Raw genomic sequence first — 25,656 nt, 5'->3', positions numbered from 1 at the left:
CAGACCCTAACCTTGTGATGCTCCTTGGGGCAAATTATGCTTTGTATGGTGATAAGTTTAATTCATTCATTTAAACTGCTAATATTTTTAATGCATGCACCCTGTAAAATACATTAAGCAAATATAGACATGTCCATCCCCTCCACTGTAACATAATGCAAAAAAAAAGAAGCTATCTGTGTAACTCACTAAAATAAAGGGATATAATGAGGACAAACTCATTACAATCTGGCCAACGTTTGGGCACCAGATCAATCCAAAAAACGGCCTGTATTCCGTATCGCCTACAGCCTGTTGACGTGGCTCCCACCTGCTGCATGATTGGTGGCTTCTAGATGGATGATGGAAAGTAGGTGCAGGTATGGTTGTCAGACAGACTTGTTTTGCAGAGACATGTACTAAATCGAAGAAGCATGGATGAAAGGTTTCAGCTTTGAAATGGGAATTTAAATTTTTAAAAATTTTTCAGTGCTGCTTATGAAACATACATCCAGAGGGGGCGAGACCCACTGCTGTATTTGGGGTCTGTTCGAGGGCTTTTAATTTGAAAATCCCTGGCCTTTTCTAAGACACTTTGGTATCACTGTAGCGATTTTTCAGGTAAATAAATGGAATGATTTCAACTTCATGGAAGGAAATTATTTTGTAATTTCTGTCTAAAGTCAGCTGATTAATGTGACAAAAAAAAAAATAATAATAATAATCCCAACAGTGAATCTTTTGTACTGTCATACATTATAAGCTATTCGTGAGCCGTTTGTCATAGAAACAAATCCCAGGAGTGGGGTTTTTTTCCTTCAGGACCCAAAATACTTGAGCTGTATTTCACAACCTCCTCCATCCTCCAGATCGGTTTTGTGTATTGTTTATAAATCTTTAAAAACTTGCAATAAAAATAGTCATTAAAAAAGAAAAAGAAAACTGTATTTCCCTTCCTTCTCTCTGCACACGAGCCATATCAGGTGTGTTCCATTGTCAGCTGGCTGAGCACTCCAGACTGAGTTGATCTAGTCTGAGTACATCATGAACAAATGGAAAACATCAAATACTTTGAGTCCCAAGGACCAGAATTAGATAACTGAAGTTTGTAATTTGTTTAGTTTACTTTTACACAAGATAACTTATTTTAAAAGAAACTTTGCTTTTTGTTGGAACAGGAATGTTTTGAGATTAAAATCTGATTTTCTGTTGATCAACTCATTAACAAGAATTATCAAATGCTGCATCTTTATCAAAATTCTAGGCTGCCTCAGACTTTTACTTCTTTAGGTCACCACAGCAGATCAATCATTTCCATCTCACCCTGTCCTCTGTCACACCAACAACCTGCATGTCCTCCCTCAGCTCATCCATAATTCCATAAATGGCCTCCCTCTTCTCCTCCTGCCTGGAGGCTCCATCCTCAGCATCCTTCTCCCTATATACCCTGGGTCAGTCCTCTGCACATGTCCAAACCATCTCAATCTCGCCTCTCTAACTTTGTCTCCAAACCGTCTCACCTGAGCTGTCCCTCTGATATGTTCATTCCTAATCTTGTCCATTCTTGTCACTCCCAAAGAGAATCTCAACATCTTCAGCTCTGCCACCTCCAGTTCTGGCTCTGTCTTTTGTTAGTGCCACCATCTTCAAACCGTACAACATAGCTGGTCTCATTACTGTCGTGTAGTCTTTGCCCTTCACTCTTGCAGATGTTCTTAGGTCACATATCACTCCTGCCACCTTTCTCCCCCCATTCCACCCCGCCTGCACTCTCTTCACCTCTCTACCATACTCCATTACTTTGGACAGTTGATCCCAAGTATTTAAACTCATCTACTTTCACCACCTCTACTCCTAACTGCACTATTCCACTGGGCTACCTCTCATTCACACACATGTACTCAAGTCTTGCTCCTACTGACTTTCATTCACCTTCTCTCAACAGCATTCCAGACTAGACTCAACTTGCTCTCTACTCTCACTACAGATCACAATGTCATCAGCAAACATAGTCCATGGAGACTCCTGTCTGATCTCAACAGTCAACCTGTTCATCACCACTGCGAACAAGAAAGGACACATAGCTGATTTGGTGTAATGCCAACTCCACCTTGAATGAATCTGTCATTCCTACTGTGCATCTCACCGCTGTCACACTATCCTTGTACATGTCCTACACTACCCTCACATACTTCTCTGCCACTCTAGACTTCCTCATACAATACCACAGCTCTTCTCTTGGCACCCTGTCATTAGCTTTCTCTAAATCCACAAACACACAATGTAACTCCCTCTGGCCTTCTCTATACTTCATCAGTACTCTCAGAGCAAACATTGCATCTGTAGTGCTCTTTCTCAGCATGAAATAATATTGCTGCTCTAAGCCTAGCTTCTACTACTCTTTCCCATAACGTCATGCTGTGGCTGATTAGTTTAAAGCCTCTGTAGTTAGATTAGACATAACTTTATTAATCCCTTGGGAAGACTCCCTCAGGGAAATTGAGATTCCAGCAGCACTGAATAGCATACAGGGTAAAAGCATACAGCTACTACTGTTACTCTCCTTCCTGTTCTTTGTCTTCCTGATACTCTTCCACCCCAAGTGAGGAGTTGTACAGTTTGATGGTCTGAGGGACAAAGTTTTTCAGCCTGTTGGTCCTGCACTTGGGAAGGAGCAGTCTGTGGCTAAACAGGCTAGTCTGGTTGCTGATGATGGTGTGCAGAGGGTGACTGGCATCATCCATTATGTCCAGTAGTTTGTCCAGTGTTCTCTACCATTGTCACCAGAGAGTCCAGTTTCATGTCAACCACAAAGCCAGCTGTACTGTACTGTAAATCATAATTTCCAAAAGTCCAAGTGTGAAAAAGTCCAAAACTTAAGATTTTAACATAAAAACAGACTGTTGCCATTCTATCTGGATGACTAATTTAATGAACAGTTGCTTCATGTCTGTTTTCCCCACACTCCCTCAACACTGCTAGCCACTTATCCCAAGCACACAAAACCAGACATGTGCAGCATGTTGGCATTTTGTCTCACCATTCTATGACTGTGTCATCTGGACCCACACCGGCAGGCAGCAGGTAGTTCCTGTAGTTGAGCAGTTTGTTCTCTTTGCAGCAGTCTCGCACCCAGAAGTGAGACACACATGGCACGCCACTGGCCAAACACAGCAAATATTTCCTGGTTCGGCAGTGCTGGTCTGCTATCAGCAGGCTCTGATAGGCCGCCTTACACTGAGGAGAGAAACAAATGAGGGCCACCGTTTCAGACCTGCCTCATATAATCCCACCGATGTTCATCTTTAAACCAAAAAAGACAAATGTGTAGAGACAGCGTCCACCCACACTGATATTTCTGATTCTATTAAACTTTCATCCTTTGTGTTCATAGTGTTGTTGAGCAGATGTAAATGATTTTATCTTTCCACTTAACTCGACCTCTAAACTTTGCAATTTCAAGATGAAACGTTTGTTTTATGTTCAAATCGCAGATTAAGTCATTGAACTGAATTAGTGAGTTAGTCTGAGTCATTGCAGCTCTACTATAGTGTTGATCTGTATGTCAAAGAGTTAAACCTAATAATAAAACAAAGCTGTGTTGGAATAACACACTAACAGGGAGCATTCACATGAATTAGGAATATTACAATACTAAAAATTGTAGTCATACTGAGAGCAGAGAAAATACACAAATGTCACTCACCCAGCTAACAAGCAAGTATCCACTAATTAAGTGGTGATCCTCGCCCCATCTTTGCTTGTGCTGAGCCTTTTTTATACCCAATCATGACACTCACAATTAGTGTCCTCAGTTCTCAAGTGCTTATTGAGTGTTGTTGGAAGGAAAGGTGATGTAACACAGTAGTAAACATACCACTGTCCCAGCTTTTTTGAAATGTGTTGCAGGCATCCATTTCAAAATGAGCAAATATTTACACAAAAACAATAAAGTTTATCACTTTGAACATTAAATATCTTGTATTTGTGGTGTACTTAGTTGAACATAGCTTGAAGAGGATTTGCAAATCTTTGTATTCTGTTTTTATTTACATTTCACACAATGTCCAACTTCATTGGAATTGGGGTTGTAGAACCGGTGTAAACCATACAAATCACATAAGTACAGTAAATTATACCCAGTTCTAGACATCTGAGTCCCTAAGCATAATTGAAACAAATGTTTTACAACAGGATTAACGTGTAAGTCCTGCAATAACACGACTAATAAATCTTGTATGAATCAAAGTATCATGTGGCAGTATATCACAAATATGGGTTAGTAACCTACTATGAGTAATGTAAGGTAATTTAAAAAGATGTCTCTGTGCCTTTCTCCGTGCAATACCAAACCTATTAAGACTATTACCACTTAAGTTACAAAATATACTACCATACAAATTTCACAATATGTGCTGAAATGTTTACCCTTGACCTCAGAGCTAACTGTATCCAAATCACCAATGAATGCATTAACTTTACAACTAAACTCACTAACAATATTTTGAACCATAGGACTACTCCTGTTGGCATCAATCTTGTACACTAAATATTCTAACATTTGTACATAAGTAACCATCTCACCATTCACCAAAAACCCAGGATCAGATACCAACTCAACAGTTATTATGAAAAATGATACTCTTATTACCATTAAACTTTATACAAAAATTTTCTGCATATTTTTCACAAATTGTTATGATGTGACACAGTGCAGCACGACTGGGCGATAATAAAATTACATCATTGGCATATCCTATTTCTCCACAAAATACATTACCTACATAACAACCAGACCCTCCAGCTGCAAGCTGATTTAGCATACCATCTAGGTAAACTGAGAACAAGGTAAGGCTAAGGACTCCACCCTGCTTCACACCGTTACATGCTGAAAACCACTCAGAGAAAACATTCTCGTACCTAACACACATTCTCTGCTCAATATACATGTTTTTAATAAGTCTGACATAGAGTGGGTTAACATTTCTATCTAACAAAAGCTGAAAAAGCCTACAAAACTCAATTCTGTCAAATGCCTTAGTGGCATCAAGTGACAATCCATAAATTACACCATTATTTATGTAATAATCTATAGTCTCTAACATAACAGAGGCCGCAAATGCAGTAGAATGTTTACATTTAAAAACCAAACTGCAAATTACTTGTACAAAGCTTCCAGTATATCAAATACATTGCATAATGCACTTTGAAGGCATATAGCACAAACATTTGCAGATAACCTGTTACATATGTGCTTATTTTTAGGAATTGCTAGCATAACACTGCAGAGCATATCAGATAGTGACACCCCATGAATAAGCATACCAATAAACTACAATTTACTAGTACCATTTATGATATGATCAGAAAATAAACCACTTCTACCATCAGATTAATCTCTTTCTAAATTATTAATGGCTTTGACAATCTCATCTTGACTGAACAAACTCAGAAAAGTGCTGTCCATGGACAAGCTCTGTATCTTATCATTAATACATCTGCTAATGTTACTCATTCTCACTTTATCAAATGACACTATTGTACAATTTATCATATTTGTTGGCAAAGAGATATGCAATATCCTGTTCACCTTTAACACCATCAACAGACAAGGGCAAAGCTTTATTTTTACCAGGGGAGGTGATGGTCTAGTGGTTAAGGTGTTGGACTTGAGTCCAGAAGATCATGGGTTCAAATCCCTGCCTGACTGGAAAATCACTAAGGCCCTTGGGCAAGGCCTTTAATCCCCTATTGCTCCTTGTGTGTAGTGAGCCCCTTGTATGGCAGCACCTTGACATCGGGGTGAATGTGAGGCATAATTGTAAAGCGCTTTGAGCATCTGATGCAGATGGAAAAGCGCTATATAAATGCAGTCCATTTACCTTTAAACTTTCTAACCTCTTTCCACAAGTATCGATGTTGACTTTTTTCTATGGCCTGAGCCATTCTCTCTGATCCAATAACCTCTTCTTTCTCCTTGACTCTTTTTACAGCAAGATGATACTCTTTTCTAGCCTGAAAGAGTGAACCAGAATTAAGACTACCTGCACTCTTCCATTGACAATGATAAAACACTGCCATCTCCTTTTTATGAGAAACATTCACTCCAACCAGGTACAGCGACATTGCTACCCTGTCTTCCACCTTTACAACGAGGTACAGCTCTTTTACCAACTTCAATATCATTGTAGAGGTTTTCTAACTCAGCGGTATGCCGCTCACAAATAACATCTCTACACTGTAAAGCTTCCTCAGGTACAACCACACAATCAAGTAACTCATCTAAAAGTCTTATATTGCTCAATATCACAGAGCTTTGCTTTGTACCAAGTCACATGAAAAATTGAATCCTTACTTCTGCTACAAGAGCTTACATAGTCACATTTGATATCAAATTGAGAGACAATGGTTAAGTGATCAGAGGCATCATTAACAGAATCACAAGAATAATATTTTGTAAGGCACGCCAGCAAATTATTACTAACTATAGAATGATCAATGAGTGATCTAGCACAAATACTATTTTCAAAAGTAGAAATGTTAGAACAGGGACTCTTGATACAAGGAACAAGCACCTCAGATTCACAAAATCTGATAAGTTCACTTGTATGAGGACTAGGACGATTAAAATCGCAATTAAAATCCCCAACAATGGCTAACAATTGAGCATCATGTTCATGAAACAGAGTTGCAACTTCTGCTAAAACATCCTGCATAGTACTCAAGTTAGCACCGACAGTTCTTAAGTCACTGGGCATGTAAACAGTGCACAGCATAAAAGTCACATCACCATCAAGTTTTACCTTGACAGCTGCGAGCCTTGGGGAAGTAGTCACCACACTTGTAACCTTGTGCCAGATATTACTCCTCCATTATACATACCAATTCTAAGGTAGAACTCTACTAGTGTATACTAAAGTATATCAAAAAAAAAAAAAAGGTAGAGCCACTTTGGTGCCTGGTCTTGAGAACCAGGGATGGTAGGCTGAAAAGCTTTTTTATCCCGTGGGAACTCTCCCTGTCCATCTAAGCGGCTCAAGAATATGGACAACATGTATATAAGTGATATTCAGACAATGAGGGTAGTAAACAACATATACAAGAAATATAGTTACTACATAATATTACCTACCACAACCCAAATATTCATACAGGAGAAGACTGCAGTACACGCCCACCTAGTCCGCAGACCTACTGCAAAACTAAACCACAGCTAGTAGGCCAAGCTATAAACATGGCCATGCAAACACAGAAACAGAAGCCATGATGCAATATGTCCCAGGCATCCATCCAAAGCTCACCCCGCTAGCTTACCATAGGAAGACAAAATCCATACTCTACATGCTTTCTAACAGAAACCCCAAACTTAGATACTATCTGCTGCTATCTATTAAAAAACTCATAAACTGAGGAACAATTAAAAATCTACACCATGTAAAATAAAAGTAAATCACAAAAGTAAGCTAACTATAGCTAGATGAGCTGCCGTTGTTAAGCCAACTGTACCTTGTAAGCCAACAAAGCTAAACAAAAACGGTAACTGGCGTATAAAGTACAATAGCGTCGCTTCACCCTACAATAACGGTATTAACAACAAATACATATACGAGGACTATTAGAAAAGTATCCAACCTTATTATTTTTTTCAAAAACCATATGGATTTGAATCACGTGTGATTGCATCAGCCAAGATTGAACCTTCGTGCGCATGCGTGAGTTTTTTCACGCCTGTCGGTTGCGTCATTCGCCTGTGAGCAGGCTTGGAGTGAGGAGTGGTCCACCCCTCTTGTCGTTTTTTCATTGTTTAGGAATGGCTCAGAGACTGCTGCTTTGCTTGATCAAAATTTTTTCAGAAACTGTGAGGGACATCAAAGTGGACACCATTCGAGAAATTCAGATGGTTTTTGGTGAAAATTTTATGGGCTTCAAAGAGATTATGGAGTGTACTGTTGCTTTATGGATGGCCCAGAGCGACTGGTGGTGCGCCGCGTTCCGAAGCCGCCATCGACAGGCTGAGCGACCATTTCATTTCTAAACGGATGGCTGTATGGATCCGTGACCATCGTGTGCCATTTCTCTGGTTATCACAAGAGCTGGACATCAACCATTTTCCGGCAGATTTCACTTTTAACAAGAGATTTTGTCATTGAAAGCCGAGCGGAGGCTTTGCGCATCACGATGGATTTGCTACTGGAACAAGACAAAACCACCTCCGTTTTGGTCTCACAGGACAGCTTTGAGATGGCGTTCAGACAGCTGTCGTGGTTTTTCCATCGAGTGATTATCCGAGAAATTGTGGATAAGCCTGGACATGCCAGAACATGTCCTGTGAGGCTTCATCACGGCGTTGCTTTGCGCTATGCGGCTCCACCGCGACGCGCAGAATTCCTCCGCACGTCTGTCTCAATGTGCCGAAAAAGTGCTGATATCCACGTCTTTTCACAATTCCTGTGCTAGCCAGATGACATCCTGGATAAAACACAGCATCCAGTTTGGAAATGAATGGCACATTCCACTGGTACAGGAGTTTTGTCATGGAAAGAGGAGTGGAGGCTTTGCGCGTCGTGGCGGTGCCGCATGGTGCACAGCAACACCGTGATGAAAACTCACGCATGCGCACGAAGGTTCAAGCTTGGCTGACACAATCACACATGATTCAAATCCATATGGTTTTTGAAAAAAATAATAAGGTCGGATACTTTTCTAATAGACCTCGTAACAACAAATGTAAACAAATGTGTGTGTTAACGTTAGCTTCCCAAACAGAACAGAACCAACTATATTGTTAGCCATGACAAACGGTGCTACAGCCGGCTTGATGAGCTAACATTAGCTGTTAGGTTTAACTAAGTGTACCCCACTCCTCCATTTTTATCACTAATATAATAATATTAAAAAAGAGAACAAGAAAAAGGACATTTGTATGTGTTCACAACCATAAAGCGTGCTGAAACATATGGAGACAAGATATAAGTTTTTTTTATTCCCTTCTACTTTGTATTTGCAAGTTTACATCTATTACTACCGTATTTACTAACTTTAGTGTCCTGTATAGTACCAATCACATCCCTTCCTACCAAGGTACGTAGGGATGTGATTGATGTCAGCGTTGGCTGTTGGTCTACTGTGTTTTATCAAGTCCAAAGTCAACGCAGCCCCTCGACCAAGAGATTTTAGAGCACTTTATGCGTCCATCTGTTGACAAACTTTATGAAGATGCGGATTTCCTTTTCCGGCAGGACATGGTACCTGCCCACAGGACCAAAACTACTAGGAACTGGTTTGCTGACACCAGCCACCTGAACCCCATAGATTTTCTATGGGATATTGTCAAGAGGAAGATGAGCGACAACAGACCCAACAATACAGATGAGCTGAAGGTCGCTATCAAAAGGAACCTGGGCTTCAATAATACTTCAGCAGTGCCACAGGCTGATCGTCTCCATGCCACATCACACTGGCACAGTAATTTAATCAAAAGGAGTGTCAGCCAAGTACTGAGTGCACAAATAAACATACTTTTCAGATTATTATTATTTGATTTTATGAAATATTCTGATTAGAGACTTTTTTCTTTTTGCATTTTTAAGCTATAGGCCATAACTATCAAAATTAAAATAATGCTTCCAACATTTATTTTATATCAATCAATCAATCAATCAATTTTTTTATATAGCGCCAAATCACAACAAACAGTTGCCCCAAGGCGCTTTATATTGTAAGGCAAGGCCATACAATAATTATGTAAAACCCCAACGGTCAAAACGACCCCCTGTGAGCAAGCACTTGGCTACAGTGGGAAGGAAAAACTCCCTTTTAACAGGAAGAAACCTCCAGCAGAACCAGGCTCAGGGAGGGGCAGTCTTCTGCTGGGACTGGTTGGGGCTGAGGGAGAGAACCAGGAAAAAGACATGCTGTGGAGGGGAGCAGAGATCGATCACTAATGATTAAATGCAGAGTGGTGCATACAGAGCAAAAAGAGAAAGAAACAGTGCATCATGGGAACCCCCCAGCAGTCTACGTCTATAGCAGCATAACTAAGGGATGGTTCAGGGTCACCTGATCCAGCCCTAACTATAAGCTTTAGCAAAAAGGAAAGTTTTAAGCCTAATCTTAAAAGTAGAGAGGGTGTCTGTCTCCCTGATCTGAATTGGGAGCTGGTTCCACAGGAGAGGAGCCTGAAAGCTGAAGGCTCTGCCTCCCATTCTACTCTTACAAACCCTAGGAACTACAAGTAAGCCTGCAGTCTGAGAGCGAAGCGCTCTATTGGGGTGATATGGTACTACGAGGTCCCTAAGATAAGATGGGACCTGATTATTCAAAACCTTATAAGTAAGAAGAAGAATTTTAAATTCTATTCTAGAATTAACAGGAAGCCAATGAAGAGAGGCCAATATGGGTGAGATATGCTCTCTCCTTCTAGTCCCGTCAGTACTCTAGCTGCAGCATTTTGAATTAACTGAAGGCTTTTTAGGGAACTTTTAGGACAACCTGATAATAATGAATTACAATAGTCCAGCCTAGAGGAAATAAATGCATGAATTAGTTTTTCAGCATCACTCTGAGACAAGACCTTTCTGATTTTAGAGATATTGCGTAAATGCAAAAAAGCAGTCCTACATATTTGTTTAATATGCGCTTTGAATGACATATCCTGATCAAAAATGACTCCAAGATTTCTCACAGTATTACTAGAGGTCAGGGTAATGCCATCCAGAGTAAGGATCTGGTTAGACACCATGTTTCTAAGATTTGTGGGGCCAAGTACAATAACTTCAGTTTTATCTGAGTTTAAAAGCAGGAAATTAGAGGTCATCCATGTCTTTATGTCTGTAAGACAATCCTGCAGTTTAGCTAATTGGTGTGTGTCCTCTGGCTTCATGGATAGATAAAGCTGGGTATCATCTGCGTAACAATGAAAATTTAAGCAATACCGTCTAATAATACTGCCTAAGGGAAGCATGTATAAAGTGAATAAAATTGGTCCTAGCACAGAACCTTGTGGAACTCCATAATTAACTTTAGTCTGTGAAGAAGATTCCCCATTTACATGAACATGTAAATGGGGAATTATATTATATGTAATTAATATACAGTTGTGCTTGAACGTTTACATACCCTAGCAGAATTTTTGTTTTTTGGACCACTTTTCACTCATGGTTAGTGGCTGGGTGAAGCCATTTATTGTCAAACAACTGTTTACTATTTTTAAATCATAATGACAACAGAAATTACCCAAATGACCCTGATCAAAAGTTTACATCCCCTTGTTCTTAATACTGTGTGTTGCCCCCTTTAACATCAATGACAGCTTGGAGTATTTTGTGGTAGTTTGTGGACGAGGCTCTCTGATGGTGAAGCTGCCACTGAATGTGTCTTGGACTTTATTTACATCAGTTATGAAGAAATACAAACAATATGGCACTCTATGGTAAATCTGCATGGAGTAGACGGTTCTTAAAAACTGAGTGACTGTGCAAGAATGAGAGGAGTGAGGGCAGCCACCAAGACACCCAGACAACCCAGAAGAAGTTATAGGCTTATGTGGCTGTGAATGGAGAAGTTGTGCACAGTGCAAATTTTGCATCACCACTCTTAGCTTCATAGTGGAGTAGAGCAGAGAAAGATTTCCTTTCACCAAATCTGATCAAATCTAGGCTTGCATCTCAGATGTACCTTCTGGTAATTTGTAGCTAAACTTTCAGGTCTTCTTTTAAAGAAAATCCTCCTCTATACCACTTCATCATGAAGTTGTATAACTGGTATGACTTTACACATGAGCCATACTTTATAGGTTGAGGGGACGTCACCAATAAAACCACCCGTTGAGACGACTGGTTGCAAGTGAAACTTAAAGTCTTGGCCCTTGAGGGCAAACTATTCCCTACAGCTACAAGTGACATAAGCTATTTATGGCCAGAAAACTTTGAAGTTGTATATAAGGAGCATCTGCGATAAAGGCTTGGTCTGTCTTGTGATTCAAAGTTTTGCAAAAATGGTAGTTTCAGATCACGTGCCTGCTCTTCATTGAAGTCTGGCAGGATGAAGCCTCCACCCGCCTGCAGCTGGGACTCTGTGTAGCCTTTGTTATATGGACCAGTCTGCACATAATCTGTTGGAGAAAAAAATAAATGTTATGTCGACTCATGATATATCAAATCTCATCACTAGATGACAACAGGATCCTGGAACGCGGCTCTGAAAGCATTTGCTGGTGGCTCACATCACCAGGTTACAGAACCACCCAGGAAGGCTTCTTTCTGCTGCAGAAAGGTAATGTGTGTGCACCCCCTTTACCTTTTCCAGTAGCTGGGTTCCTGAGTATGGAGGCGCCTGTGTGCTAGATCATTCTCAGAAGCACATGGAGTGTCATAGCCTGGATACTCACAAGTATCACACAATCTCTCTGCTCTGCTGTTAACACAGGCCAGACTTTCAAACAAACAGTGCTCTGTAACTCTGCTGGATGACATTCAGACTGCTCTCTGAGATGGAACACCACCTTCTGTGAACACTGGCAACACCAACACAATCCCTGGCAGAGAATTTCCACATTCCGCTTGGGTCATTTGTTGTGTCTAAATTTGCATGTCCTCCACCCAGGTTGCGTGTGAACCTCTGCAAAAATGTCTGTTCTTGAAGTCCTGCCAGATTAAGTCTGGGACACTGAACAGACGGCAGTCTACAGGACTCAACTAAATACAGAGGAAAGCAACAGCCAAGGTGTGGTGAGAGTTCACACTCTGGACACTTCTCCAGCATCTTTCCACAAAACCCGATTGATGTCCTAAATTACAATCTTCACTCAGCTCTGGACATATTAGAATACTCAGAGGTGTGAGTGGCAAACTGAAAAAACAAAGAAAAAAAGAGGAAGGTCGGCAGGTCCGGAAGAACGCTCGCATGGAAAAATTTCTAACTCAGGTATTTTTCCTTGCATCTTGGTATGCAAATTTAGGTAAAAATAATACATGATTTCAACAGAATAGAATGTTTAAATCAACCACATTTTACAAATTATGTGAACAAGACAAAAAGTAAGCTATAATAACTGATATCCAAGTAGTAAAAAGTCGAACTTTGAGCAATCAAAACTGTCAGTCAAATGTACATAAACTGCACCATCACATCATGTGATAGTACTTCACAGTACTTCATTCAATACCAATTAAAATCTCAGGTCTCTTGCTTTTTTTGTTGTTGTTTTTTGGTGAAAATGGGTTTATGTTGTCTTGTTGTCTGGGAGCCATTCCAGGACTGTCTCTGGTGATGAGTCCTGGGTACATCACTGTGACCCAGAAAACGAGGGTAACAGGCATAAAGACTCATCTTGCCTAAAAAAAATTTGATGATGTCCCTTCAGTAATAAAAGTCGACCACTTTTTTGGAAACTGGGACAGCATAGTGCTCACAGAATTTTTGGAACACAGCAAAAAAGGGGTTGGTAGGGGTAGAGTTTACTCTGCCCTATATAAATAAAATAAAGTGAACACTGTCAACTCTGACAATCTGTGGACACTTGGCAAAAGCTGCGTGCACATTTGAAGTGGGCTCTTCCTGGTAAAGACACAATTCTTCAGCATGACAATGCTCATCAACACACAAGCCAACAAACACAGGATGCATTGCAGTGGCTCAACCTGCTGTACAATGGACCATTATCAAGTTGCGCCGCCATCTTGAAACTGAGACTTCTGGTTAGGGAGCCTCTCGCTCACGTGTCTGGCGTCATTAGAAACAACAGCTTGTTACGATGCCTCACGGAGCGGCTGACTGATCAAAGCTGGACGCCGGTTAGACGATGTCTCTGAAAGTCAACGTAAGTCCAGATTTCTTGTTTTGTTTTGGCTTTGGTGTCCTTCGTTAGTGCCGGTGACGGGGCTTTACATTCGTTGCTAAGAAAGTTCAACAACTAAAATACCAACATTCTGGCAGCAATGAACATGTTTTCACTTTTATTTGATTTCTTTGTGCGAATGACATCATTATTCAAGCATTCAAAGGCTATTTCTACCTACACACAACTCCAAACAGTGACAAGAAAGTTTCTTGACAGTTGTTGTTGAACAAACCGGAAAGAGTTGTCACGTCATCATGCATGCGCATAGGCGCCACTCCAGGGTCAACTTGGAAATCATCTATTAGGATCTTGTGCCCTCCGACTTTTTCATTTTTTCCAAGCTGACCTGAAGGGACACCGTTAGACAAATGATATAGAAGTGCAAACAGCTGTGCATCTCTGGTGCAGAGAGAAGAGACTCGTCTGTTATGGGTGTAAATGTAACGACACTGCCCCATAGAGACCATTCCAAGCTTTAAGCAGATATATGAGTTATGTATCTTGCTTGTTACTGAAATAATCCGGTATGAGACAAAACATTTCATCTGACCTTCACAGTGTTATGTTACTCATTATTTGGGACACAAACTGTGTGTTCATTCACTTTTGCACAAAAATCTTTGTATGCCCTTTTTTTTTTAAAAATTTCAGAGTATCTTGTCTGTGGGGTACACAAAGACAACAGTTCACAATAAACCCTGCATTTTTATTTGAGGCGTGATCATGATCACGTGTTCTAACTACGTGTACTTCAGGCAACAGCTGCTATAATCAACACTGCCTGATCCTTTGTGTGCTTTTTCCTTTCAGTGAAATTTTGCAGAGATGTACTTGGGTTGTTTTGCGAACACGTCATTCTGTCAGATCTCAGAAGGGAAGTTGAGTCGGTCCTGATTAGTACTTGACCACTTGGAAACACCGGGGACTGTCTATGTCAAAGTGGAGCTGCATGAGTGTAAAACGTGAAATCTGAAAGCACATCGGCACTGGATCTACTAAGGCAGGGGTGGCCAAGTTCGGTCCTCGAGAGCCACCTTCCTGACACTCTTAGTTGTCTCCCTGCTCCAACACACCTGAATCCAATGAAAGACTCGTTAGCAGACTTTTAACGAGTCTTTCATTGGATTCAGGTGTGTTGGAGCAGGGAGACAACTAAGAGTGTCAGGAAGGTGGCTCTCGAGGACCGAACTTGGCCACCCCTGTACTAAGGTAACCTCAAGTAACCAAAGAGCAGCAAAAAGGCAAACAACTTTTGAGCAATAAATACGTTTCCTTCCCATACTTGAGTAAAATGCACTGGTAATACCTTGTGTTATTCCTTAGGGATTCAGTGGGTGCTTTTGCTTGTATCGTGCTCTTTTTTACAATCATTTCCAGCACTGAAGAAATAAAAACGTCAATGTCAGAACACACATTGACCCTAATACTTGTTTTTTTTGTCTGATCATGCTTACCATACTCCTCGTTCTCAGCGAGTATGTTGGTCAGACGGTCAATCTCAGACGACGCCGTCAGCATGAAGGCAAAGCCCATGAAGAGGGACGTGTTCTGCTCAGCGGGCCGTGATGTCAGCAAAGTCACATGATGGACCCGGGATGTCTGCACCGCTTCCAGATGTGTTACAGACCCCAGCCCGCTGAGCTGAGCACAGGACAACACACACGTTAAAACAGAAACATCAGCAACAGTATGAAAAAGACAAGCTGCAGTTTGTCAGTGCAACAAGATTCTTTTCATATTGTGATAAAGTGAAAGAATGATTCTTCTGTACAGTCTCATTTAAAAGTGCTCTAGTGCACCCAGAACTATTATTGTTTTTTCTGTGCACAATTACAGCAAAGGTTTACAGTGCCTTAACGTGAGCAAGAAATACAACTTGAATGATGATGTAATACAGTTTGGGATATTTTTTGTTTTAATGATAGGTTTCTCCCTGCAATAGACTGGCGTCTTGTCCAGGGTGAAACCCTGCCCTCACCCAAGAACCACTGGGACAGGCGCCAGCTTCCCCCATCACCCTTACAGAGCAGTGATCCAGCAGGGAAAAGTTCCACTCTCCTGACTTCCTGCAGTCATATCCACAGAATCTCCCGAGGGCCGGTTGAAGAGTTCTGTCTCCTATGTGATTGTTTCAATAAGATACTCATGTAAGTCGCATATTCGGCTTAAAGCTTGTAATGTTGTCTATCTGGCAGTGTTTCATTTTTCCAAGTAGTCATATTCCCTTGCCAACGGGGACACGTTTCTGTACCCAGTGGTAAAGAAATGGAGTGTCCGTCCTCTCCCTGCACCAGCGACGCGCAGCTGCTTGCACCTCTGCATCATTAATACAACGGTGTCCCTTCAGGTGTTCTTTCAGAATGGGTACAAGGAAAAAGTCAGACGGGGCGAGCTCATGACTGTGAGGTATGTGTGATGAGATCTTGTCAAATATGCGCCGCTGCAAGGCATCCTGCGTTTGCAGACTCATGTGGATGCGCATCGTTATACTGAAGAATTGTGCCTCTTCCAGGATGAACTTGTTTCAAGGGTGCAGGCAGCTTCTGCAAAGTGTCGACATATCAGTCGGATTTGACAGTGTTGCCATGTTAGAAAGACTCTGGCGACTTTGTCATAGCACCCGTACTTGATGTTGTATTAATCATACAGTATGATATACTTATTGCATGATGTATTTGTCCATTACTTACAGCCTTTGAAATGGAGGAACTATGCATAAAAATGGCTGTAATCCTTATCAAAAAGTAGTACATGCAAGTATGTTTCAAGTATACTTCCAGTTTACTTTTTATATACTTATCAGTACTATTTTTTGGTAAGGGATTCCAAAATGGTCATCTGAACCATCTGAATTAAATCTGAAAGCACATCTTGATTGTTTCATTTCACACTCACTGTGGTGTCCAGAGGTGAAGTTACAAAAATCGTTAGTGTCCAACTATTTACACTAATGTGCTTTATTTAATCGTAACAATGTATAAGTCAGTCATTTTACGAGTAAATGGATTTTCACAAATCTTGCTGAAAATTTTGGGACAGGTCTGTAAAAAGAACAAAGACAAACTCAGTCCTAGTTCAGCCCTGAGGCTCTTCGTGCTGGTGCTAATCCCTGGGTACAGCCATGTGAAGCATATGATGGTCTACACCTCCTCACAGACAGGACGCCAGTCCATCGCAGGTTAATTCCCTAGCCAAGGCCAGTACCCATCTACAGCTGAGTGGACAAAGACAGGTAAGCTTGAAACACAGATCTCAAATCAATCCCCGGTTTACATATTGGTCAACCAACTCTTACGCCACAGAGACCTGCTCTGCAATACGTAAATCTATACTTTGAGATATACTTGAGGAAGTCACAAAACTATTAACTGGAAAGTAGGTCATTACAGCCCATTTTTCCAAGTGTGACTGTTGAGACTCAGGAATGGTACCGTGTGCACTGCTGATTGCTGATGTAGTACTCAAGAAAAAAGTACACAGTAACAACATGAAGAGAATCTTGTCGTGAATACATTTTGTGGTGGTGCTCCCTCCCCCATTGTGGAGACAGCATTATGATGCCTGAATACCTTTTAAAAGTGAACGGTATTTAAACATCAATAACATACTATGATAAAAATTAAAGTTAGGAAAAATTACACCTGTGAATTTAAAAAAAAAAAAGAAAAAGATAGCAATACACATCTTTGCAATGTTCCCTCCACCTGTGGACCAACACCAGGGCTGCACGATTTAAATTTTAAAAATAAATCCTGTTCAAGCACTGTGCCCTGCCGTTTTATGCCTTTACCGCCTTATTAAAAAGCTATTTTCCCCACCCTCAGATCTTGTATTTTATGCATGTTTGATGACGTCTAATAAATATCCGGAAGCAGAGTTTCCTGCCTGAGAAGAACCGCTGCCCTTTCTGTTCTATACACACTAAGGATACAACTTTTTTTTGCAACCCCATGGTCCTGTATCATATTGTGAAGACGTTTTGCTCGAAAACAATGAAAATCAATGATTTTTGTATTCAGTCAAAAACGTTTACCCATGAGTAACTGACATTTTTATAATCTGATGCCTTTAGGTGGATTTCCAAAAACTACAATCCTGGTTGAATAATAATAAAAAAAAATAAAATAAAAAGCATGACTCAGCAATACAATGTAATCACTGCTGAAGTCTTACAAAAGAATTTATTGAAAGCCAAGAGGGAGGTGATAGTCTACTGGTTAAACAGTGGATGTCAGACCAGAGGATCCTGGGTTCAAATCCCAGTCTGGCCAGACAATCACTACGGACCTTTGGGCAAGGTCCTTAATCCCCAAATTGCTCCCGGTGTGTCGTGAGCGTCTTGCATGGTAGCACCCTGACATCAGTGAATGAGAGGCATCATTGTAAAGCAGTTTGAGCTTCTGAGATAGATTGTAACATGCTACATAAATGCAGTCCATTTATCATTTAGTGCTATGCAACCTTGTCCATGTTCAAACAAGTTTTGCAAGAGTACAAACATGGTTCATGGGTGACCTTCTGTAAAGATAGCTCAAACGTTGAGTTCACCTGAGATACGTATGCATAAAGACACATCTAGACACAAGCAGTATTTCTGGTATTTACATTTGTAAATTGCTTTTTACCTTTACTTTTGATACTCTGTGTGCTTCTTACCCTGTTTGCTGCTATACAATGCTGCTGGAACCTCAATTTCCTTGAGGGAGTCTTTCCAAGGGATTAATAAAGTCCTATCTAATCATTTGTGATTCTGTGTGGAAATCGCAGACATTTACAGTGCTCATTAACACAGCGGCTAGTTAGCACACGGCCTTCTGTGTTAAACATGCAAAAGTGTGCAATAGTGGAGCAAATAATTGTGCATTTTATACATGAAACCTTTCTATCCCACAGTTTCATCTAAGATTTGGAGGCACTTTATATCTGATCTTTGATGGCACTGAAAGGTTACTGACCTCAGCGTCACTTTTTCCATATTTTGTCTCCATCTTTCTCATAATCACACATGCCTTCACAAACCCTTTCAAACATAGATCTTTATATGCTCTCTGAAGAACATCATTTGTATCTGGGTACAACAGACACCTTAAAACTGCATGTATTTGTTACAGATCATTTAACTCCATTTGCTATTTTGCTGATAGTACCTTTGTGAATTAAAAAAAAAGTATGCTATTGTGCATGACTTGATAATCCCCATGTGTTTCAGATAGCTCTTCCATATTTGCTCTTTGGACCTACAGTGACAGGTTGAAAGTCTCGCATACTTTAGCTTTGGACATTTAGATGTCGATACGGTCGTGTCAAAACACCATGTGTTCAATGTTCCTGCAACCCTTCTACCTCAAACCAATCCAAGCGGTGTTGCTCCACTATCTGGAAACTGTGGTCTGTGCCGAGCAGAAACAGAAGAATCCTTGCAGTGCCCAGCGAGGCTAAGTAGTCCTTTGCTACCAGTCAAGAATCTCACAGGGTTGCAAGAATTTTGACAGTTCAGACCAGATCTTCACACAGTAATGCCAAGAACAACAGACATCAAGAAAGTAGATAGATGAGAACGTTTTGAAAGCCTGTTTTGGAATTAGAAGACACTGAACTACTTAACACAGGGATGTAATTGCACTCGAGGCAAAAGATCTGCAACTGTCTGCGGGTGTTATTAGAAATATTTGTTTTTCTTTTAAATCCATGACAACATGCAGATCTTGAGCCCTTGAAGTAATTATAACCTAGTGCACATTTGAAAATTCAGAGATTCCTCCCACTGTGGTAATAGCCTTGAGGATACAAGATATTAATAAGCTGTAAACAAAAACCATAGAATTCAGATGAAATTTTGACCTTAATCTTTATTACAAAGCACCTTCAGGGTTAAGGATTATAGTTTTGGTCCTGGGTCTATCTTCATGAAGACAAAATACAATTGCATAAGAGATATGTGTTTATAAGGATAACTGATATGGTAACAAATGTCAAACTACTGAAACCAAGGTCAATGACTACTCAGGGTCGCCTCAGCTCAGATGCAAAAATGCCTCGACATAGAGAGGAAAAAAAAAAAAAAAAAAACTTTGGTTGTGTAGATTATTTTGTCAAAGGTTCATACTTTACTCATAAAAATGCACTATACTGTCTCTGTATGAGCTTATCTGCTCTACTGTAAATAAAATATTTGTGTGAACTCATTACAAATGTCTATTTCTTAGGTAGTAACAGGAGCAGCAGAGAAAAATCAGAAACATCGATTAATAAATGCTCCTACGTCTTTACATTGAGTTCAGATTTAAATTAAATGAATCATGGAATTTTTCAGGTTTTAACTTTAAATGAGCAGGTTTTAAAATAATAAAAAAAACATTAATTGTGCCATATTACACACAAACAACATATGCACTACTGCAAATACAACCCCTGGCAAAAATGATGGAATCACCGGCCTCGGAGGATGTTCATTCAGTTGTTTAATTTTGTAGAAAAAAAGCAGATCACAGACATGACACAAACTAAAGTCATTTCAAATGGCAACTTTCTGGCTTTAAGAAACACTATAAGAAATCAGGAAAAAAAAATTGTGGCAGTCAGTAACGGTTACTTTTTTAGACCAAGCAGAGGGAAAAAAAATATGGAATCACTCAATTCTGAGGAAAAAATTATGGAATCATGAAAAAAGAACGCTCCAACACATCACTAGTATTTTGTTGCACCGCCTCTGGCTTTTATAACAGCTTGCAGTCTCTGAAGCATGGACTTAATGAGTGACAAACAGTACTCTTCATCAATCTGGCTCCAACTTTCTCTGATTGCTGTTGCCAGATCAGCTTTGCAGGTTGGAGCCTTGTCATGGACCATTTTCTTCAACTTCCACCAAAGACTTTCAATTGGATTAAGATCCGGACTATTTGCAGGCCATGACACTGACCCCATGTGTCTTTTTGCAAGGAATGTTTTCACAGTTTTTGCTCTACGGCAAGATGCATTATCATCTTGAAAAATGATTTCATCATCCCCAAACAACCTTTCAATTGATGGGATAAGAAAAGTGTCCAAAATATCAACGTAAACTTGTGCATTTATTGATGATGTAATGACAGCCATCTCCCCAGTGCCTTTACCTGACATGCAGCCCCATATCGTCAATGACTGTGGAAATTAACATGTTCTCTTCAGGCAGTCATCTTTAGAAATCTCATTGGAACGGCACCAAACAAAAGTTCCAGCATCATCACCTTGCCCAATGCAGATTCGAGATTCATCACTGAATGTGACTTTCATCCAGTCATCCACAGTCCACAATTGCTTTTCCTTAGCCCATTGTAACCTTGTTTTTTTCTGTTTAGGTGTTAATGATGGCTTTCGTTTAGCTTTTCTGTATGTAAATTCCATTTCCTTTAGGCGGTTTCTTACAGTTCGGTCACAGACGTTGACTCCAGTTTCCTCCCATTCGTTCCTCATTTGTTTTGTTGTGCATTTTCGATTTTTGAGACATATTGCTTTAAGTTTTCTGTCTTGACGCTTTGATGTCTTCCTTGGTCTACCAGTATGTTTGCCTTTAACAACCTTCCCATGTTGTTTGTACACTCAACAAAAATATAAACACAACACTTTTGGTTTTGCTCCCATTTATATGAGATGAACTCAAAGATCTAAAACTTTTTCCACATACACAATATCACCATTTCCCTCAAATATTGTTCACAAACCAGTCTAAATCTGTGATAGTGAGCACTTCTCCTTTGCTGAGATAATCCATCCCACCTCACAGGTGTGCCATACCAAGATGCTGATTAGACACCATGATTAGTGCACAGGTGTGCCTTAGACTGTCCACAATAAAAGGCCACTCTGAAAGGTGCAGTTTTGTTTTATTGGGGGGGGATACCAGTCAGTATCTGGTGTGACCACCATTTGCCTCATGCAGTGCAACACATCTCCTTCGCATAGAGTTGATCAGGTTGTCAATTGTGGCCTGTGGAATGTTGGTCCACTCCTCTTCAATGTCTGTGCAAAGTTGCTAGATATTGGCAGGAACTGTTACACGCTGTCGTATACGCCGGTCCAGAGCATCCCAAACATGCTCAATGGGTGATATGTCCGGTGAGTATGCCGGCCATGCAAGAACTGGGACATTTTCAGCTTCCAAGAATTGTGTACAGATCCTTGCAACATGGGGCCGTGCATTATCCTGCTGCAATATGAGGTGATGTTCTTGGATGTATGGCACAACAATGGGCCTCAGGATCTCGTCACGGTATCTCTGTGCATTCAAAATGCCATCAATAAAATGCACCTGTGTTCTTCATCCATAACAGACGCCTGCCCATACCATAACCCCACCGCCACCATGGGCCACTCGATCCACAACATTGACATCAGAAAACCGCTCACCCACACGACGCCACACACGCTGTCTGCCATCTGCCCTGGACAGTGTGAACCGGGATTCATCCGTAAAGAGAACACCTCTCCAACGTGCCAAACGCCAGCGAATGTGAGCATTTGCCCACTCAAGTCAGTTACGACGACGAACTGGAGTCAGGTCGAGACCCCGATGAGGACGACGAGCATGCAGATGAGCTTCCCTGAGACGGTTTCTGACAGTTTGTGCAGAAATTCTTTGGTTATGCAAACCGATTGTTTCAGCAGCTGTCCGAGTGGCTGGTCTCAGACGATCTTGGAGGTGAACATGCTGGATGTGGAGGTCCTGGGCTGGTGTGGTTACACGTGGTCTGCGGTTGTGAGGCTGGTTGGATGTACTGCCAAATTCTCTGAAACGCCTTTGGAGACGGCTTATGGTAGAGAAATGAACATTCAATACACGAGCAACAGCTCTGGTTGACATTCCTGCTGTCAGCATGCCAATTGCACACTCCCTCAAATCTTGCGACATCTGTGGCATTGTGCTGTGTGATAAAACTGCACCTTTCAGAGTGGCCTTTTATTGTGGGCAGTCTAAGGCACACCTGTGCACTAATCATGGTGTCTAATCAGCATCTTGGTATGGCACACCTGTGAGGTGGGATGGATTATCTCAGCAAAGGAAGTGCTCACTATCACAGATTTAGACTGGTTTGTGAACAATATTTGAGGGAAATGGTGATATTGTGTATGTGGAAAAAGTTTTAGATCTTTGAGTTCATCTCATACAAAATGGGAGCAAAACCAAAAGTGTTGCGTTCATATTTTTGTTGAGTGTATTTGGTCCCGAGTTTCGACACAGCTGACGGTGAAAAACCAACATCTTTTGCAACATTGACGTGACGAGTTACCCTCTTTTAAGAGTTTGATAATCCTCTCCTTTGTTTCAATTGACATCTCTCGTGTTGGAGCCATGATTCATGTCAGTCCACTTGGTGCAACTTTTTAGATGCAGACTAACGAGCAGATCTGATTTGATGCAGGTGTTAGTTTTGGGGATGAAAATTTACAGGGTGATTCCATAATTTATTCCTCAGAATTGAGTGAGTCCATTTTTTTTTCCCCCTCTGCTTGGTCTAAAAAGTAACCGTTACTGACTGCCACAATTATTTTTCTTGATTTCTTATAGTGTTTCTTAAAGCCAGAAAGTTGCCATTTGAAATTACTTTAGTTTTGTGTCAAGTCTGTGACCTGCTTTTTTTCTACAAAATTAAACAACTGAATGAACATCCTCCGAGGCCGGTGATTCCATAATTATTGCCAGGGGTTGTAGATCCTACATTCACAAAGCCTTTCAGTATAAAAATCCAAATTTGATATGGGGCACATTCCTGAAACATCCAGCAGATGGCAGCATTCTGCAACACTGAAAAGCAGTATCCCATTACTAAGCTGCAGTACTTATGAAAAGTTGTAGTTTTATCCTCAACAACACATTCTATCCATTCTTTAATTCAAATTTTATTTTCCTGTTGTGCATTTCATCCCTTAATTGGCCACATAGTGGACATCATGTTTGTCCCTGAAACTGCTAGCGTAACTTTCTAGCCGACTGCCAGATGAAGGTGGACCCTGCATCCACTAGGTGGCAGAAATGACCATGTAATATTACACAGGCAAAACAAAGTTGCCGTTTTGACTTATGTGGTGTGTCGAAGTACTTATTACATTACATACATTACATAATTATCATCTGCTCTTTAATTTGGTGAACAACATGATAGCATTTACCGTTTAAGTTATGTACAAAACCTTATAATGGACTAACACACCCACCAACATTTTGGCTGTACACATCCAACACCTAACAAAACAAAGAAATTACTTTTATGCACCTTTTACAGTTTCAGGTATTTAAGGTTTCATCTTAAATAACTGCAAATTAATGGCTTGACTGAGCTCACTGTTATTATCCAACTCTTTTTAGACTTCTGACAAATGTAACTGAAGTACCCCCAAAATGCTTTATTCGTTAGCACAGATTATTAAATAACCAACCCAACTCGATATTCTAGGATTACTACTCTTCCAAAATGCCACAGAAACCCAGATATGCAAAGTGAAACTGCTGCATGGAGCGTCAAGCCAAAATACCATTATTCTTTTTAGTAGTTGCTTAATAAATGTTTTAAAATAAACTGCAGTGATTTTGCTGATTAAGCTTTGATAACTAGGGTAAGAGAACTACAGCAGTGTACATTTACTGCATCACAGTGTTTCCCCACAATAACTGCATTATGACCTTTTCATTAAATCGTGCAGCCCTAACACACAACACACACACAGTGATAATACTGACTGCAGATCAGTAGTTACCCAGTCAACCTCACCAGCAGCAGCCGGCCAACAGCAGCAGAGGACAGATACAGTCCAAGTGACGATCAGTTTCTCTCATTCATGCTCAGTGCAAAAATCACATATTACTGATCTCACATCAGACATGAATGCAACAATCTAAAACAATCATTTCTTCATACAAGATTGTTTAATTTAGAGTTATCACATGTCCAAAGTACCAGTAAGAAGTAAAATCTAAAAAGAACACCCTTTAAAAATATGAAATAATAATTAAAACAAATTCCAATCACATCAACGTGACCACACACTGAAAACTACATCAATTAAAACCTTAAATATTTAATATCCATTCATATTTGCTAAAAAAAATATCAATGTCATTCAAGGTGTCACTGTGGTTAAACCCTATTAGGACTTAATGAAGCAAAAAGGTTAAATCACAGAGGGCAGACATGCTTCACAACTACAGATCTGTCAATTCATGCATATAGACAGAAAAATCTAAAATCATGGCTTTAAAAAACAAGATCTCTCTCCATTCAGATGCACTCATGGTTTTGGTGAGCGGGTCATCATACCGACTCTGGCACCAAGCCCCCGGCGTCCTCTCTTGGACGGTGTCCTTTCGTCCTCCAAGGTCACCAGCTTCCTCTTGCCAGAGGGTCCCGGGGTTCGTGGGCTGCTGGACGAGCTGCGAGTGGGAGTGTTTGGACCGCTGGAGGCTACTCTGCGCCGCCGCTTCCCCTCTACCAAGTTATCTGTGGTGAACAACATCGCTATATCAACAACAGTGTCAACCACAAACTGAGCACCCATGGCCGTACTGATAAATCGCAGACTGTCTTCAGCTTCAGACTGAGAGACTATGACACGAGTTAAAACAAGGATTTTGGAACGACCACACCCAGATCAATCATTCAGCCCAGATGCAGACCTGCAGGTTTGATGAATAAATCTTTAGTTTTTTTTTGTTACAATACTTTTGATGACACAGATATCCAGCTATTGTATGTCTGTCTGTCAAGAGAGAGACGAGTGAGTTATACCCTTTGGGAAATTAATAAATGGATCAAATGCAAACTTGACAAAAAAAACTTAAACACCCCAACAACAGTCCCACAGGT

The 25,656-nt window shown here is 40.6% G+C and overlaps 1 protein-coding gene across 1 annotated transcript in view; it reads right to left on the bottom strand.

Annotated features, from left to right (window-relative positions):
- The window catches only part of tp53bp1 (tumor protein p53 binding protein, 1), an 83,216-nt gene that overhangs the window by 793 nt on the left and 56,767 nt on the right, over window positions 1-25,656 (bottom strand). Inside the window, 5 exon segments of the mRNA XM_034194143.1 lie at window positions 3,020-3,216; window positions 11,997-12,091; window positions 15,274-15,395; window positions 15,397-15,460; window positions 25,111-25,290. Of these exon segments, the coding sequence (XP_034050034.1) occupies window positions 3,020-3,216; window positions 11,997-12,091; window positions 15,274-15,395; window positions 15,397-15,460; window positions 25,111-25,290 (658 nt within the window).

Source organism: Thalassophryne amazonica, chromosome 2, assembly GCF_902500255.1.
Source record: "Thalassophryne amazonica chromosome 2, fThaAma1.1, whole genome shotgun sequence".
Classification (NCBI taxonomy): Eukaryota; Metazoa; Chordata; class Actinopteri; order Batrachoidiformes; family Batrachoididae; genus Thalassophryne; species Thalassophryne amazonica.
This window is presented reverse-complemented; position numbering and strand designations above follow the sequence as displayed.